At 38.5% G+C, this 14,884-nt stretch overlaps 1 protein-coding gene across 1 annotated transcript in view; it reads right to left on the bottom strand.

Annotated features, from left to right (window-relative positions):
- TG (thyroglobulin) overlaps positions 1 to 14,884 on the bottom strand; it is a 155,014-nt gene that overhangs the window by 100,712 nt on the left and 39,418 nt on the right. The window contains exons 20-28 of the mRNA XM_040547274.1: positions 14,713 to 14,862; positions 12,707 to 12,877; positions 8,428 to 8,550; positions 6,486 to 6,601; positions 5,747 to 5,855; positions 4,353 to 4,550; positions 2,516 to 2,677; positions 1,908 to 1,973; positions 1,087 to 1,167 (exon numbers count right to left, since the gene is read on the bottom strand). Coding sequence (XP_040403208.1) covers positions 1,087 to 1,167; positions 1,908 to 1,973; positions 2,516 to 2,677; positions 4,353 to 4,550; positions 5,747 to 5,855; positions 6,486 to 6,601; positions 8,428 to 8,550; positions 12,707 to 12,877; positions 14,713 to 14,862 — 1,176 coding nt within the window. The remainder of the gene's footprint in view (positions 1 to 1,086; positions 1,168 to 1,907; positions 1,974 to 2,515; positions 2,678 to 4,352; positions 4,551 to 5,746; positions 5,856 to 6,485; positions 6,602 to 8,427; positions 8,551 to 12,706; positions 12,878 to 14,712; positions 14,863 to 14,884) is intronic.

Here is a 14,884-nt window from a genome sequence, read left to right as displayed (position 1 = left end):
TCCATAACTTTTCCAAGAAGGTGATTTATAAGTCTCATTACCTTTCAAAGCTCAACTTCAACCTTCAGTTTCCCTTAAAACTATTTTTATCATGACTAAGCTTAAAGCATGGAGAAAGAAGATGAATACTTTGCATAACTTTGAGTTTTAATGATATCATCAGCCACAGCAAGGAAAAGGAGAGTCCTGAGGGCTCTGCTCATGCCTTGGCAGGTAAATGCAAGAGAATTTCACCCACTGTATTAAGCGCAGTTATTTCTCATGTTGAAGTCTAGACTAAAAATACCACTGATTGTATAGGAATGCCACTAGATAAACAGACATTTTTGTTTACCTTCCATTCAAATTATAGGTTTACTTTCCATTCAAATTTACCTTCCATTCAAATTACAAAATCATCAATTCACTTTCTGTTATGATTTGACGTGTAATAAGCCATATGCTCAGGCATCCGTCAAGGCTCCTCAGCAAAGATTTAAGTTCATCAGAGACAAACCAGTATGTTCTCATCAAACTCCACTGCTCTCCTAGTTTTAGGATAGGATTGCTGAAGGCCCAGAGGAATGCTATTAAAGTAATACAAATTATTTTCTACATACAAATCACTTAGTATAATCATGAGCAGACCCTGGAATAACAGAGTCTCTAGCTTTGAAGAAAGACTTGTGTTTGCAATTTCGTCCTTACTTCCTCTAAGTGTTGCATTTACAGTCATATCACCAGTAGAAGTAGATATGCCCATGTACCCAGACTAAGGATTTGATCCCTGGGTTTATGCCTTTTTTTTCCTCGGCCAAATAATATTTCCTATGTCTTTACAGTTTAATGAATCTAAGAAGGTTTTAACTCTTTCTCATTTCCAGACTGGCCTGTGAAAGTAGAAAACCAGAAAGATATGAGGTGCTTGCAGGAGGCATATTTTTCAAACATCATTCCCAAAAAATGCATCAGATTTTCCACCTAAAAGAAGTCCTTTGTACTTAAATACCTACATCATTACAGTACATATATGACAATACATGATATTCTCTGGTTAAATTCTGCACCTCCCTCTGCTATCTTCTCTATCTGCCTTTACTATAATACCTGATAATGTTAGATCATTCTCTGTCTTCAAAGCAGTAGCATCACACACAGAGGTTTTAGGCCGGGTGACCATATCGGAGCCTGAAATGCAACAGGAATTAAAGAGCACAATAATTCAGTTCACCTTTCTTCCACAAGACAAGCTCATCCTTGGTTCCCTAACTTTAGCAAACATTTTAGAGTAAAGTGTACTAATTAGGAAAACTCCTTATTTAGTTTCTCCAACCTATGAATCAAAAACGAGTAACAGCATCTGCTTGTAACCTTATAAGCAGAATTTAACCCAAAATACCCTGTTTGGAGGATAAAAGCAAATGCCATACCCACAATCACTATGCATAAGCATTCAGATGCTGTGTGTGTTTCTAGGGCAGTAGCCCAAATAATTTGTGCAGGTCCTGCTATGTATGCTGTGACATTCAGAGAGTAAATTTACAAAAAACAACACATACATAATGATCATGCTAATAAAGGTAATCTGTCCAGTTACTTGTAAAGGTCCAAATTATTGTGGTACCTTGGACACTGGTAGGTCAAAGGCAAGTGTTTCCACAATACTATTTTTCACAAGCGTTAAAAGCAACAGAACATATCCTCAGACAGCGGAATTTACCCAAATTTTGTGAAAGTTACAGTAGTAGAATTACTCTAGATTACACCCACTCCTACTGGAAAAGACTTCCAAGTAGTGTCTGATTTCAGACAGTACAAAACAAAGCAAGACACTTCCAGTTTAAACAAGTGGTATTCATAGAACAGACAGCTGCCACTGCCTGTAGTTCATTATAAGCTTTTATAACAAGCCCTGTGAGATAACTCACCTCTCCACAGATAAACTTGTTGAAAAGTGGTAAAATTTCTCTCTTCCTCTTCTGCCAGCTTAGAAGCTAATAAAGAAAAAAAAACAAAGTGTGTTAGAACAGTTGTTAAATAGGTAGCACTGAATTGCTCAGAAATTACATTATAAAAACACATTACTAGACTACATTTCACCTTATTTACAGTGCAAGACCCTAAGAAGGATTCAGGTGTCTGAGTGCTAATCTGAGTCATGGGGACCAAGTTTTTATCTTGTCTTCTATCATTGCTTTTTCTTGGGCATATCTCTTTCTGTCTTTGCTCCACGGTTTACATTTCTTTAAGATAATTGACTTGAATCTGCCTAAGTTAAATACTGGAAGTGTTACAGGGTAACCTAGTAGAAGCAACATATTCTTGACTTTCCTTAATATTGCCACAGAGAAGTGTAAGAGGTCCTTCTAACAATGCATCTTATTAGGGAGGTCTTAATGCTTATGGTTGTACAGGCAGGGATTTACTTGAGAAAAAAAAAAAAACACTGAAGTACAATAGCAGGCTGGTGGAACAGGCAGACTCAGTAGAACAATTAAATAAAAGTAATGTAAATTGAGTTAATTCACTGACATACTTCCACTGAACACTTGCCCTCCCAGGGTGAAGGAAAATGTCATCTCTTTTTTGTCATAGCTCATGCCTTTGCATATTCCTTCTACGACAGAAGTTGGATTCCAGCTATTTTCATTGCAGATCAGCACATCTGGGGAGCTCATCAAACTACACAAAATGGTACCTAGGTTCAGAGGAAGAGAGAATTGTGTCACTGCCGTAACACTGTGCATCTACACAGAAGTTTTCATCCAAGCATCCCAACACTTCCTCCAAATGCCAATTGAACCTGCATCACTGAGAGAGCTACTCATTAATATTGACAACTAAAAACAGAAAATCAAAACCATACTTTCAATTTGGAGTTCAAAGGTTAGATTTTCATACCTAAAACTAACATTTGTAGCCTGTGTTCCAGAGAGTTCAAGCACGTACTGTTACCACCTAATAAAATATTACTATTATCTGATAATATTCAACAGGGTTGCCAGCACTTTGAAGTGCCACAGACACATGTTCAATCCTTTGGCAGTCTTAAAATCTTGGGCTCTGAACCAAGAAAGTACTTCATTAGTATATTTTTACTGGGATGGTTTCCTGGTTTGGTGCCTGAATTCAGTCAGTACAGCCTGAGACCCCAGCATCGCAGCACAAGTCAGGAGAACCAACACATTCAGAGATGAGTTTTTCTGCTTGTGATCAGTCTGTCACCATAACATCTAGACAATACTCAACCCTTGCTTTGTTCTTGCTGACACAACTTACAATGCAGTGTTGTTGGGTTTTATTTTTTATTTTTTATCAGCTGGGTACTTGAGATGTTATTTTTTTGTTGTTGTTCGTTGTTTACAAAATGCTACTTCAACTAATGCATTCACCTGTATTATTGATCCAACTCTATAACATTTATCTTTCCACACCTCATTCTATGCTCATAAAAAGGAAGACTACAAGCATTTGATGGTAACTGTATAGAAGAACATGACATTACAAGATAAGATAGAATATTTTGATGGAAACAAATATGAGATGTCAAAATGGAAAACATTTTCCTGGAAAGAAATCCATGATTAGCTGCCACACAAAACTAAAGAAGTACTTGCCACAGAGCAGCCAGTAGCACATGTTTGGGTTTGTAAGAGCCCATCTAAAAACTTGAGACAATTAGAACTTCACCTTTTCTATAACAAATGCCCCTCCAGTGGGAAAGCTGTATGATCTAGAAAAGAAGCTACAAAAAGTAAGCACTGAAATTAAGTGCTTAAACTTGCTGGCAGAAGTCTGGGCTCTGCCTAGGTCCCATCTCTGCCAGGCTCTGTCCATCCAACTCCCACTTGCTCTGTATCCTAGCTAGACACATGGATTTAGGAGATTATAGCTTTTCTGCATGTAATAATTTTACATAATGCTCTGTTTAGCATCCTGTTTTCGTGCTGTAAAAGGGAAGCTGATTTACATTTACGCTACAAGCACTTTGTAGGCACCATATTAATTCCGCCACCAGCTGAAAGGCACTAACTCTCAGCAACAAAGCTGTATGAAGTAAGGAGAGAGGCATTTTCAAAATGATTTATCTCATCTGAATACAGATGCCTAAAGCAGGTCAAAAGAATTATCCTTTCAAAATGTCCATTTCTCTCCAAGAGCAGCTTGCTACTTCAGGCCTTTATCTGTACTGCTCCAGGCCAAGTCCTGGGCATTACTCAAATCTGCCAACAACAACAAAAACGTGATGCAGAGGCATGTGTAGAGCATCCAAAAATGAGCTCTACCCACTGTTGGTTGATTGTTTTTTAACCTACTTGTTTGTGTTGGTTTTCTACTGCAGAATTTTTAATTTTGCAGTGTTTAGACAATACCTCCTTCAAGGGCAATCTGACTCAAGACGAAGCCGTCACAGCAAGAGTCCCTGCTGCAAGTCTGCTGGCAGAAGAGCTGAGCATCCGTCAGAGATGTGCTGGCTGCTGAGAGCGCCATGGACTGATACACACCAGAAAGAACATTCTGAAAACTAGTCCTTTCGAAGGTTTTGAGGCCAGATGAGTTAAATTCTTGTGCTGCATAGACAGAAGAGGAAAGAAATGTTCAAAAGAGCTCAGGAGGAGATGTGATGATTTCAGATTGCCTGCTGACTGGAGTTGGTTGAAAGTTTTATGATAAAAGCTCTGCCTTAAAAATCCTGTTATGGACCTTGAGTTTCAAATGCAAGATAACATTACCAAACAGTTTGGTGCAATTACAGTTGTGAAGCTAGCCAGATATATTGCCATTGAGGAATTGTACCAGAAAAGGTCTCCTAAATCAATGTACCCAAGAATGTTGGTAATACTCCAATTTCAAGTATTATATTAATAACTCCCAGGTATAAATGAAACAGACTTATCTGGGTAAAAATGTAAACTGGTATTTCACCAGTAGACCTAAATCTGCAATTAAGACTTCTGTTGAAATGTCACATACATAAGAGGACAATTCATTTTATCCTGAACCTAACTAGCAATATCAACAGAAATGTAGAGGACCTGGTATCAAGATGTTATATTGATTGCAACAAACTCAGAGGAGTTGTCTTTTTTCAGGTGAGACTTAGCTCTCTACTTATATTATTATTAATAAATGACAACTCAGAGATTTGGATAACAGTAAGAGGAAACCAGTGACAGCAGAGAGTTCTGACTCAAACCCTACTGCATCCTGCATTCAGTTGTTTTGTTTCAAATTTGGCATGAGGCTCAAAGCTGGACACAGGTGAGCTGGGATAGTCAAAGGTATCAATCACACAAAACATACATTGTCACTTTCATTATTTCAGATGAATCACTGAGAGTTTACTGGAGAGCAGGGTATTTCTAGGCTGGTGTATTAGTAAGACAATTTATAATCAAAATGAACGTAAATTGTTATTGATATAGAAGTTGGTCAGTAATAATACCTTATATAGTTAAGCAACAAAATGTTTAATAAATAATATCACAATGATTTATAATAGAATAACACATTGGATACTCAGCTTTTTGTGGAACTCTCTGCTGAAAAGCCATTAAAGCAACTTTCAAAAACTACATGCCTTATTTCTAGGGACCAAGCCATGAATGGAAGATTTACTGAGTTTTTCTGGCTACCACTTAGCGTTAAGCTCTGAACAGAATGATGTCATCTTGAACAAAGATGTTCCTCCATGCCATCATGATTCTACACAGAACTACAGGCTTGGGCACAGCAGTCTAACATCAGATCGACTTGCATCTGGTACCTTTCTTCAAATAGACCGTCACTGCATCTCCTTCCGGGTTCCTGATATAAAGCATGCAGCTGAGACGACCAACACGAGTGGCAGCAGGGTTCCCCAAAACACCTTGCACCTGGGACAAAACAGGCAAGCACAATAAATGCAACGTGACCAATTTCCTCTACCACAACACATTTTCCTTAGTTGTAAACAGAGGGAAGAATTAGCACACACAGCTTATAACCACCACAGCTTGCTGTGGCCCAGTGTGGATGCTTTTTAGCCTGCAAAACTGAAATCTCAACTGATCTTCAGTGCCGCTTCACTGTGTTTAGAAAGTAGTGAGTAGGAAGCTGTTAAAGTGCTGAGGAGCAGATGACTCAAACCCTTGACAAGTGGAAGGGACTAATAAATGATGACTGCCTCCGGTGATCTGATTACTGACCTGGATACTTTTAGTTTTGACTATTCAGATAAAATCCCTTTTAAGTTAGCCTGATTTCCAGACTGTGGGCACTCAGCAGGTTTTAAGAACAAAAGTGCTGTGTGGTGTTTCATGCAAACACTGAGGCATTCAGATGTCACTTTTAAGAACATTTGGGTCTAGCTTCTTTACCAACTTGCAGAAATCTATTACTGCCACAACGAAGAACAATGTACAAGGAGTCAGGTAATGGTCTGCCTTTCTTCTATGATGTCTTCTAATTATATTGAACCTACAGTATTATGACAAACACAGATTTTTAAGTATCATCATTTTTACCAATCCAGAGGTGGTACAGTTGAAGTTGACTTCAGTGGCACTATATAATTCACACACAACTTCAGAACCAGCAGGGGTTACAGTGACAAAACTGCATGCTTCTTCCTTCTCACAGTCTGAAAAGCAAGAAATAAACCATAAATTTCCTAGCATTTCATGTGTATAATTTCTGCGCCAATTTCCTGTTTATTGCCATTTACCCAATTTTTCATACCTCTATCAGACTGCAAGCACATGAATTGCATTAGCCAGATGAACCTTAGCTTTTAACCATTTTAGTATAGATTAGATTTTTAAGTTAAATGCTGCAAAAACTTGTTTGGGCATTCTTCACCTGATGATACAAACAGATGAGTTAGGTCTAACCACCTAACCAAATATTTAATGTTTGCTGGATAATTTTGCCTGAGGAGGGCAGGGAAGACTTATACAAACCACTTAGCATATCTGCTCAAGACAGTAACTGCATGGCAAAGAGGTTGCGGTCAATATTGGTGTGATAGGAAGGAGGGAAACACTGAATTCTGAAATCATGATGACCAGCGTAAGGGACCAAGCAGCCATCCCCTTCTGTGGTTAGGAGTGGTTGAAGATCCTTCTTCTGCGCATACACTTATCTCTAATGATGTGCTCCCACAGCTCTGCTCCTAAAACAGGAGCAAAACTGTTTCCTTTATTTAGGAAATAAAGATGTTTTCTTTAGTATAAAATCAAGCAGCTTAGACCAAAACACCGTCAGAATGAGGGCTAAACTGTCTGATTTTCATGGGAGCAGAGAGGGAAGGGTTAACCACTACCCTTCAATGAGAATCTCAACAGTGATATTTTAGAGTAGTGTTGCCATTTGACAGTGAATATAAGCACATATGCTAATTATCCACAAAGGCTTTGCTGCCCAATTATATATATATATATTTTTTTAAAAGGCCATCACATAGCATAGTGTAGCTCATAATGAAAATACGGACTACATGCACTGAATTAAATCACTTGCCAAAGGGGCATCTTTTCCTCCCTAAGTTCATGCCTGGAGTACCTTGTTCACTGGCTTGCTTTTAAGGGTCTCCAGTTTCAAAGGAAAATGCAAGAAACCTTACACTAACTAGATAGGAGATGATCTGGTGGATGAAAATCATTCTAGTAGCACACATAAGGCTTCACAGATTCACCTCTTGGCATGAGAGATGACCACTCCAACTAGACCAAGGCATGTGATACAAAGCCAGTGACTATGAGATTTCTGTGATATTTGCCCAGGCCACCTGTAGTATTACAGCCAGGGTGTTTTTATTTTGAATGCAACACCTCTGCCTCTCTTGACAGGCCTGAAGCACTAGGAGACACAAGGCAAGGCACCCTGAAAGCAGTGCACTGATTCCCTGTAGTTTTAGATGAGACTTTGAAAGACTAAATTTTGAATCAATATAAACCAATAATATGATGTGTCCAAATGCAATGCAGTACGTACACTGTAAGAATTGACAGAGGAATACTTCTGCACTCCTTACTATATCCTTCTGATGCAAGCAAGGTTGTGTATTCCTCTTTTATATGCCAATCAGTTAATTTGGAAAGAAGCAAAGATCTTGGTTTTCACATGTGCTGAACACCTAATCCTTTTTTTTGTCTGCACATCTGGAAAATCTGATGAATGTTTCCTGGTATGAATCTTGGCTCTCATCCATATTGTAAACCGGATTTAAACTCAGATGACTTGCCTAAAGTGGTACATAAAGTCAGACGACTTCTTTTAGAAAAAAGAGCAACCTCTTCACTGAACCAAGGTTAGCAAAAGTTGTAAATACTCTGCAGTGAATTGGCACTGAACTGCAAGAGACATAGTTCATCTAGGAACTTAATTATAAGTTCATCATACAAAAGGATTATAATTTGCTATGGGGGTTTCTGTTGTCTGTACGGATTTTCTGAGAGTTTTCCTCACCTGAAATGCATTGAAAAGCTGGACTTTGCAGGTCTCTCCTGAATGACTGAGGTTGAAGAATTTGAGCATCTTCTGACCCATAAAGAAGTTTGGAGGCAGGAACTCTCTCAAATCTTCTGAGCACTAAAAAAAACAATCAGTTTCCATGATGCAGAGATACAAAGAGACTTTACCTAGAAATAAAAATTCAAGACTTTTATAGGGAAAGACATTTGCTCATAAAACCATGTACCCTAACTCCAAAGATAACGCAGGAAGCACTAGGACTGAGGATATAATTTCTATTCTGCAAAAACAGCATCACAAGATCTTTCTAAACCTGTTAGCCAGAAGTGGCCTGGGAGTTTATATTCAAGTGAGACTTCTCTGCCAACAGCAGACTGGTTATCTCCCATCTCCTATTACTTGTTCATGGCACAGAACCAACTGCTGAGTCAACAGCGGAACCAACTTTCTGCAAATCAGTCACTGAAATAAGAGTCAGATCTGATAGAACTTGGCTAGAAAGGAAATCTAGGAGCTTATTATTCATGTATAGGAGCACAACATCAGTGTTCTCTCCTAACTTTAAGCTCAGGGATGCCTCCCAGGTAATATAGCCAGCATGCTCCTTTTTCACTCCTTCACCAAACATTTAACTCTGGACTGTTGCTTGACTTCACTCTCTCTGACTTGGATCCACTGCACATGAGCGTAAGGAAGTCCAACAAGCAACACTGTTCACAAACTGGGAAATGCTCATGGGGTCTACAGATGCAAAACCCAAAGGTCACCAAATGGGGCAAGGTATTCAATTTAAGCTCCAGAAGGTATGGCCCTGGATGTGCACTCAAGAAGATTATAGCCTAGTGAAGGGACACAGAGTAGCATCACCAGCACCCTGCTCAGATTGATATTACCTGTATTAACAATTTTTGGTACAGTGTGTCCTTCAGCTGAAAAACTAATACCTTTCAATGTGAACAATACACTAAGGAGAAGGGAAGAATGTGGTGACTTAGCTTCAACCCTGTATTGTCCAGGCTTCTGCTCAAAATGTCCCAAAATCATAAAGTCATAGAATCATCTACGTTGGAACAGATCGTCAAGATCATCATCTCCAACCAACAACCTTACATACCAAGTCCTATCACTAAACCATTTCCCTAGGTGCCATGTCCACACGTCTCTTAAATACCTTCAGGGGTGGGGACACCACCACTTCCCTGGGCAGCCCATTCCAATGCTTGACCACCCTCTCCATGAAGAAATTCTTCCTGGCATCCCACCTACACCTCTCCTGGTGCAACTTGAGACATTTTGTTCACATCCTATCACTTGTCACCTCAGAGAAGAGACCAACACCCTCCTTACTGCAGTCTCCTTTCAGATAATTGTAGATAGAGATGGTGTCTTCCCTTCAGTCTCCTTTTCTCCAGACTAATCAAATAAATGCAGACCTCTGGCTCATTGCAATCAACACCTGGGCTAGACCTTAAAGAGATAAGAAACAGGAGTCCTGGTTCGACCTCAGCCTATTGGAGATGTCTGTAGGTAGAAGAGCTGGAGGCTCAGACCTTCACTTCCCTGAACACATGGGTGCAGAGATTCAGCCATAGGATCCCAAGCCTCTCTCCTTGAAGCGTCCAGATAAACCACAAAATAAAAGTCAGGGATAAGTTCTTAGAACAATCATTTGTACTCCTACAGCTAAACAGTCAGACTATATCAAAAGCAAATGTCCACAGTTATCAGGGCTGAGTCAGCAGGTGCTTTTGATAAAACCATCATTTCTGCTCAGAAAGAACATGAGGGCTAGCCAAACACAAAAAGTTCTTGCACTCCAGCTCAGCTGGGGAGAGGGGTGAATGATTGTGTAAACAGAGCTGGAAGTTTTTTTCTTCTTACGAATACAGGAGACCAAAATATAAGTAATAGTTTAATTTTGCATTAAACTGAATTCCTTCTACCTCTGCAACCTTCAGTGATGTCCAGTTGAGAACTGAGTTCACATATTTTCATAAAACTGAAAAGCCATATTTTTGTGCTGTTTACTGCCCTCATTTCTAATGAAAAATTGCAAGCATTTTAAATGCTTTTCTTTTCTTCTGCTTTTTGGTTTGTTTTTAAATCCCGATACTCCATCATCCTATCCCTCCGTTTTCCCTCCTTCAATAATATGGGAGAAAAGTAGAGAAGAGATAGAAAGTGTAATTAAACATTAAACTGAAAACACTGCTAAACTGAACGGTTTCCTTCTTTTTTTTTTTTTTATTTCTTGAATTTTTGTCTTAACAGGAAGTAAGAGGAAACGAGAAATGTGCTCATAAAACTATTTTGTCCAAAAGTACATAGCTGTTTGATGAAAAGTATTCTACCAGCTTGCATTTTCACAAACTTGTTACTTGACATTGCCTTCTTCCCAACAGGCATATAAGTACTCATTTCACAAGCCCAGTGAGTGGCAGAAATTCTCCTTCATCTCACACATCACTAGAGAGTAAAGCTCTAGATCCCATCCCTGCTATTGCAACAAAGGTTAAGTGTGGCTTAAAATATAACAAGAATGAGAACAAGAATTAACATTTGCTGTTAAGGCTTATTACTGTGCATTGATAAAAGGAAATTCTTCCTCCCACTACAGCCTTGAAAAAACAAAGAATAGTCAGATTATTTACTGACCCAGCCCAATTGCCAACCTCCTGTCAAAGCAAGATCAGCCTTCAGACCCTTCTGTCTTGTAACATCCTGATATCATTTAAGGGAAATAGAAGGGACAGGGGAAAGTAAACTTAGAAATAATTGGTTTCAATTTAAATAGTTCTTTCTGGGAATGCAGAAGGAAAAAAGGAAATTAAATCAGCCTTTCAATTACCATAAAATAGGATTTCTTGGGTGTTTGTTGTCTTTTTATATTTTTAACTCTTAAATTGTCAAGACTTACTACATTATCTATCTATTTTTAATGATCTCTTCTATTATGATCCACCAAAATAATCACAGAAATCCGCAACTGCTCCTTCCTGGACAAAGTCAGAAATGCTCATGCAGAATTGCTCAAGGTAAGTAACAGCAGCTTAATCCTCCTGTCAGTGAGTCCTCTGCCCAGAGAAACATCCCAATTACCCAGTGTCAAAGCACTACAGGTTAACAGTTCATGTTCATACCTACAATCAGTTTCCAAGTATACTTGGAGAAAAAATAGCTAGTTTTACTGAAAATAGTTTTGTAATCTCTTTACAAACAAGGGCTTTCATTTCACACTCCTTCCATTGATCACACTTGTCTGATTCAGAGCACACCATGACATCAGTTTCTAAAATGAATATTTCATTAAATTTGATACCAATTGTATAATGAGTAATAAAACCTTCTGGAAGGGTAATTTTTGGGCAAGGCAAAAGCTTTGGGGCTGAGAAGCATAATTAGACCTTACTGCAGGCAGTCTGGGGACTATTTGATAGATGACTTCTGTGATAGATCGCTAATGTATGCTTACATGTACTATACCCAGCTTGCTGAAGCACTTATTTTGCATCACTCTTTCTTTGGACTTTCAACAAATTGTTCTCTACCTTGACTTTGTGCCAACTGTTTTATTTCATTTTGTCTGAAGCCCAGTTCCACTGTTCCAAAGGCTCCCCCAGAAGTACTGAAGTAGTAAGGAAATGCTTTTAAGCAATTTCTAAGAATATCGTGGTTGCTTTTGTTTGTTCTGTTGTCATTGTTTTTGTTTATATATATATTTTTTACTCTGAGGGATTTTGTTTTGTTTTCCAAAATTATTTATCTTTGAGAACTAGCATTTCACAACTGTGTTCAAGCAGAAGTAAGTTTTCCCAGTTTGCAAGGATATGTTCACCAAATCAGATACCATACAGTAGGAGCCCAGACGGTGACATTATGCCACAGCTATGAGGTCATTGTAAAACAGTCTGTTTCACAGGAACACACTGACGAGTGATAATTTTACAAGGAAATTCATCATTCTGCTTCTTTCCCATTAGCCCACTCATTATTCTTGTTGGGTTTCCAAGCAGAGAGCAGGAGAGCAGCATACGCTAAAAGCTGCCAGCCATCTGAGAGCACAAGAAAACTTTCTTCCCTTTTCTCTTCCCTTACAGGAAACAACTTCCATAATGCAGTCAAGAAAAACAAAAGTAAGGAGGAATGTGGCTTAAGGCAGAGGCCACAACTGTGGGAAAGTAAGTTGGCAAGCCAGCTGTGGAGCATTGAGTCTTTTCATAAGCAGATTTCACTTATGATGGATGACAACATATCCAAGTATTCTGGCACTTACATAGGCACTGGTAGTCTGTAAGGAGATCATCTGTTTCAGTCCATTCCAGTGCTGCTCCAAAGTCATCAACACAGAAGGATTTCTTACTGTCAGGGTCTTGCTGGGAAGGTCTGTACTGGCCTTGTTCATCACACTGCAAACCCTGCTTATTGCCTTGACAGTAAGTGATACCTGTTACGAGTAAACAGGAAAACAGAAGGAAGCCTGATGATGCTGTCACTGGTTTTCAGTGCACCAATAGGACAAAAAGCTCTAAGTACAGCAGAGACTTTACTGAAAATTAATTTTCATAGTGTTTCATGCTTCAAAACATGCTAATTTCACTTCCTTGTTGTTACTGTAATTCACATTCCAAACATTTTCAGGATTTTCTGCCATGGAACCAATCTCCCTTGTTCTAAGCACAGAAAAGAAAAAACAAAAGTAAAACAAAGTAATACAGAAAAGGAATTATATTTTCATACTGGTTTGTACTGTGTCTGTTGCAAAGGATTCCTGAAATGTAATGACGAACTGCACAAGAGCCATCACATCAATTTATCTGCTACTAGAAATATAAAATTCTCCCTGTCAGTGCAAAGTATTGTCCTCACTCTCTATTCTTAATGAATGAAGCACTTTGATTTTAATTAGCAGTATCTTCCTAACCACTTTTCAACACAGTTTACAATTTAGAAACTTTTAGTAACCAGGTATCTGGGCTTCGTAGGGAAAGAAAGCTGGAAATGTGAGCAACATCAAAGGCAGCAACAGAAGATCCCAAGCGGACTAAAACTGGCAGGCTTAGTTAACCACTTTCATGCCTTCCATGTTCTTTGGAGATGCTACTGAAAAAAGTGTGGCTTATCTGTGTACAAAGGAACCACCAGAGATTAGTCTGGCTTATCAAAATGTGCCAGCATCAGCATTATTTCACTTCAATATATTGAGCTAAGAGCTAAGATAGTTTAGGAAACACTTCTCATGCAGCTCAGACATTCTTACCACAGAGGCACAACATCTGGGAGGAAAATAAGGTAATAAGCAGAAAGGAAAACACTTCTGTTCTCCAATTTTCCTGTGCTATGTTTGTGAGTCAATATTTTATTTATTTATTTTTAATCTGACTGTTAATTCAGTAAACCCTTCAGGTTTTGCATGACAACAGCAAAGAAAGAAATAGAGAAGAAAGCTAAATGTCTACTACATAGCCCTTTGCAAGGGGCTGAGACTCACCACACAGGTAAGATGAACACCGGGCAGAGGCTTGGCTTTTTTCCAGACACTTGCAGTAAAGAAAACTACACCTAAGGAGTAAACTATAAAGCACCTGAGACCAATACCTACACTAGGAACAAAGATATGGAAGTGAAAATTGACTATGCAGCCTGATGTCTTCTTTAGGCAAAAACTAATTCATGTCAGGGTGCATTAACATAAATCTGTATTTTTATTTCACCCAAGAGAATAGATTGAAACAAAACAAAGCAGTTCTGGTACTCACCCATATTACCATGAAACCCATTCTTACTACTTACTTTTTATTTTTATCCATGGGCTTAACAAGTGATATTCTTTATGGAACTGCATCCAAAAATAAGTAATTTAAAATAAATACACCAACTTTAGTGAACATATTAATAGTTGCTCAGAGAAGTATTTGTACCAAAACAGGGTCTTGAAAAAGCTGGACAAAATTTCTTTAGTCTTCATGAAAATGCCAATAAATGAACTATACAAGATGTTTCTCACTGACTGAATACCCAGATATCATCCCTCAGGACAATGAACACATTTTAAGGAACCACAACATCCTGGATGAGATTGACCACTCATTTTTCATGCATTTTGGGTCAAAACACCAGTTAGTTTGTTCCGTCCTTGAAAAATGTGTTCAAATATATGCAGAAGGGATCATATTCATATGAAAAAAAAAAAAGGATTTTTTTTTTAATTTACAGATGAAAAATCCATTATTTATTTGAAGGCAGAATACAAAGAACAAGGACAAAATTAGCTCAACTTACAGTGATCAATGCTGAATGCCCCATAAGAGTTGGTAGTTTTACCCGTTGGACACTTGATACAAGAGGAATGTCCTGTCTGGTACTGGTAGTAACCAAGAGGGCAGGGAATGCATTCACCATTCTGGAAATGACTGCCTGAAGGACAAACAACTGCAAAGAGAAGAACTTTATT

Source organism: Cygnus olor, chromosome 2, assembly GCF_009769625.2.
Source record: "Cygnus olor isolate bCygOlo1 chromosome 2, bCygOlo1.pri.v2, whole genome shotgun sequence".
Lineage (NCBI taxonomy): Eukaryota > Metazoa > Chordata > Aves > Anseriformes > Anatidae > Cygnus > Cygnus olor.
The sequence above is the reverse complement of the archived record's forward strand: the minus strand, read 5'-3'. Positions and strand labels throughout refer to the sequence as shown.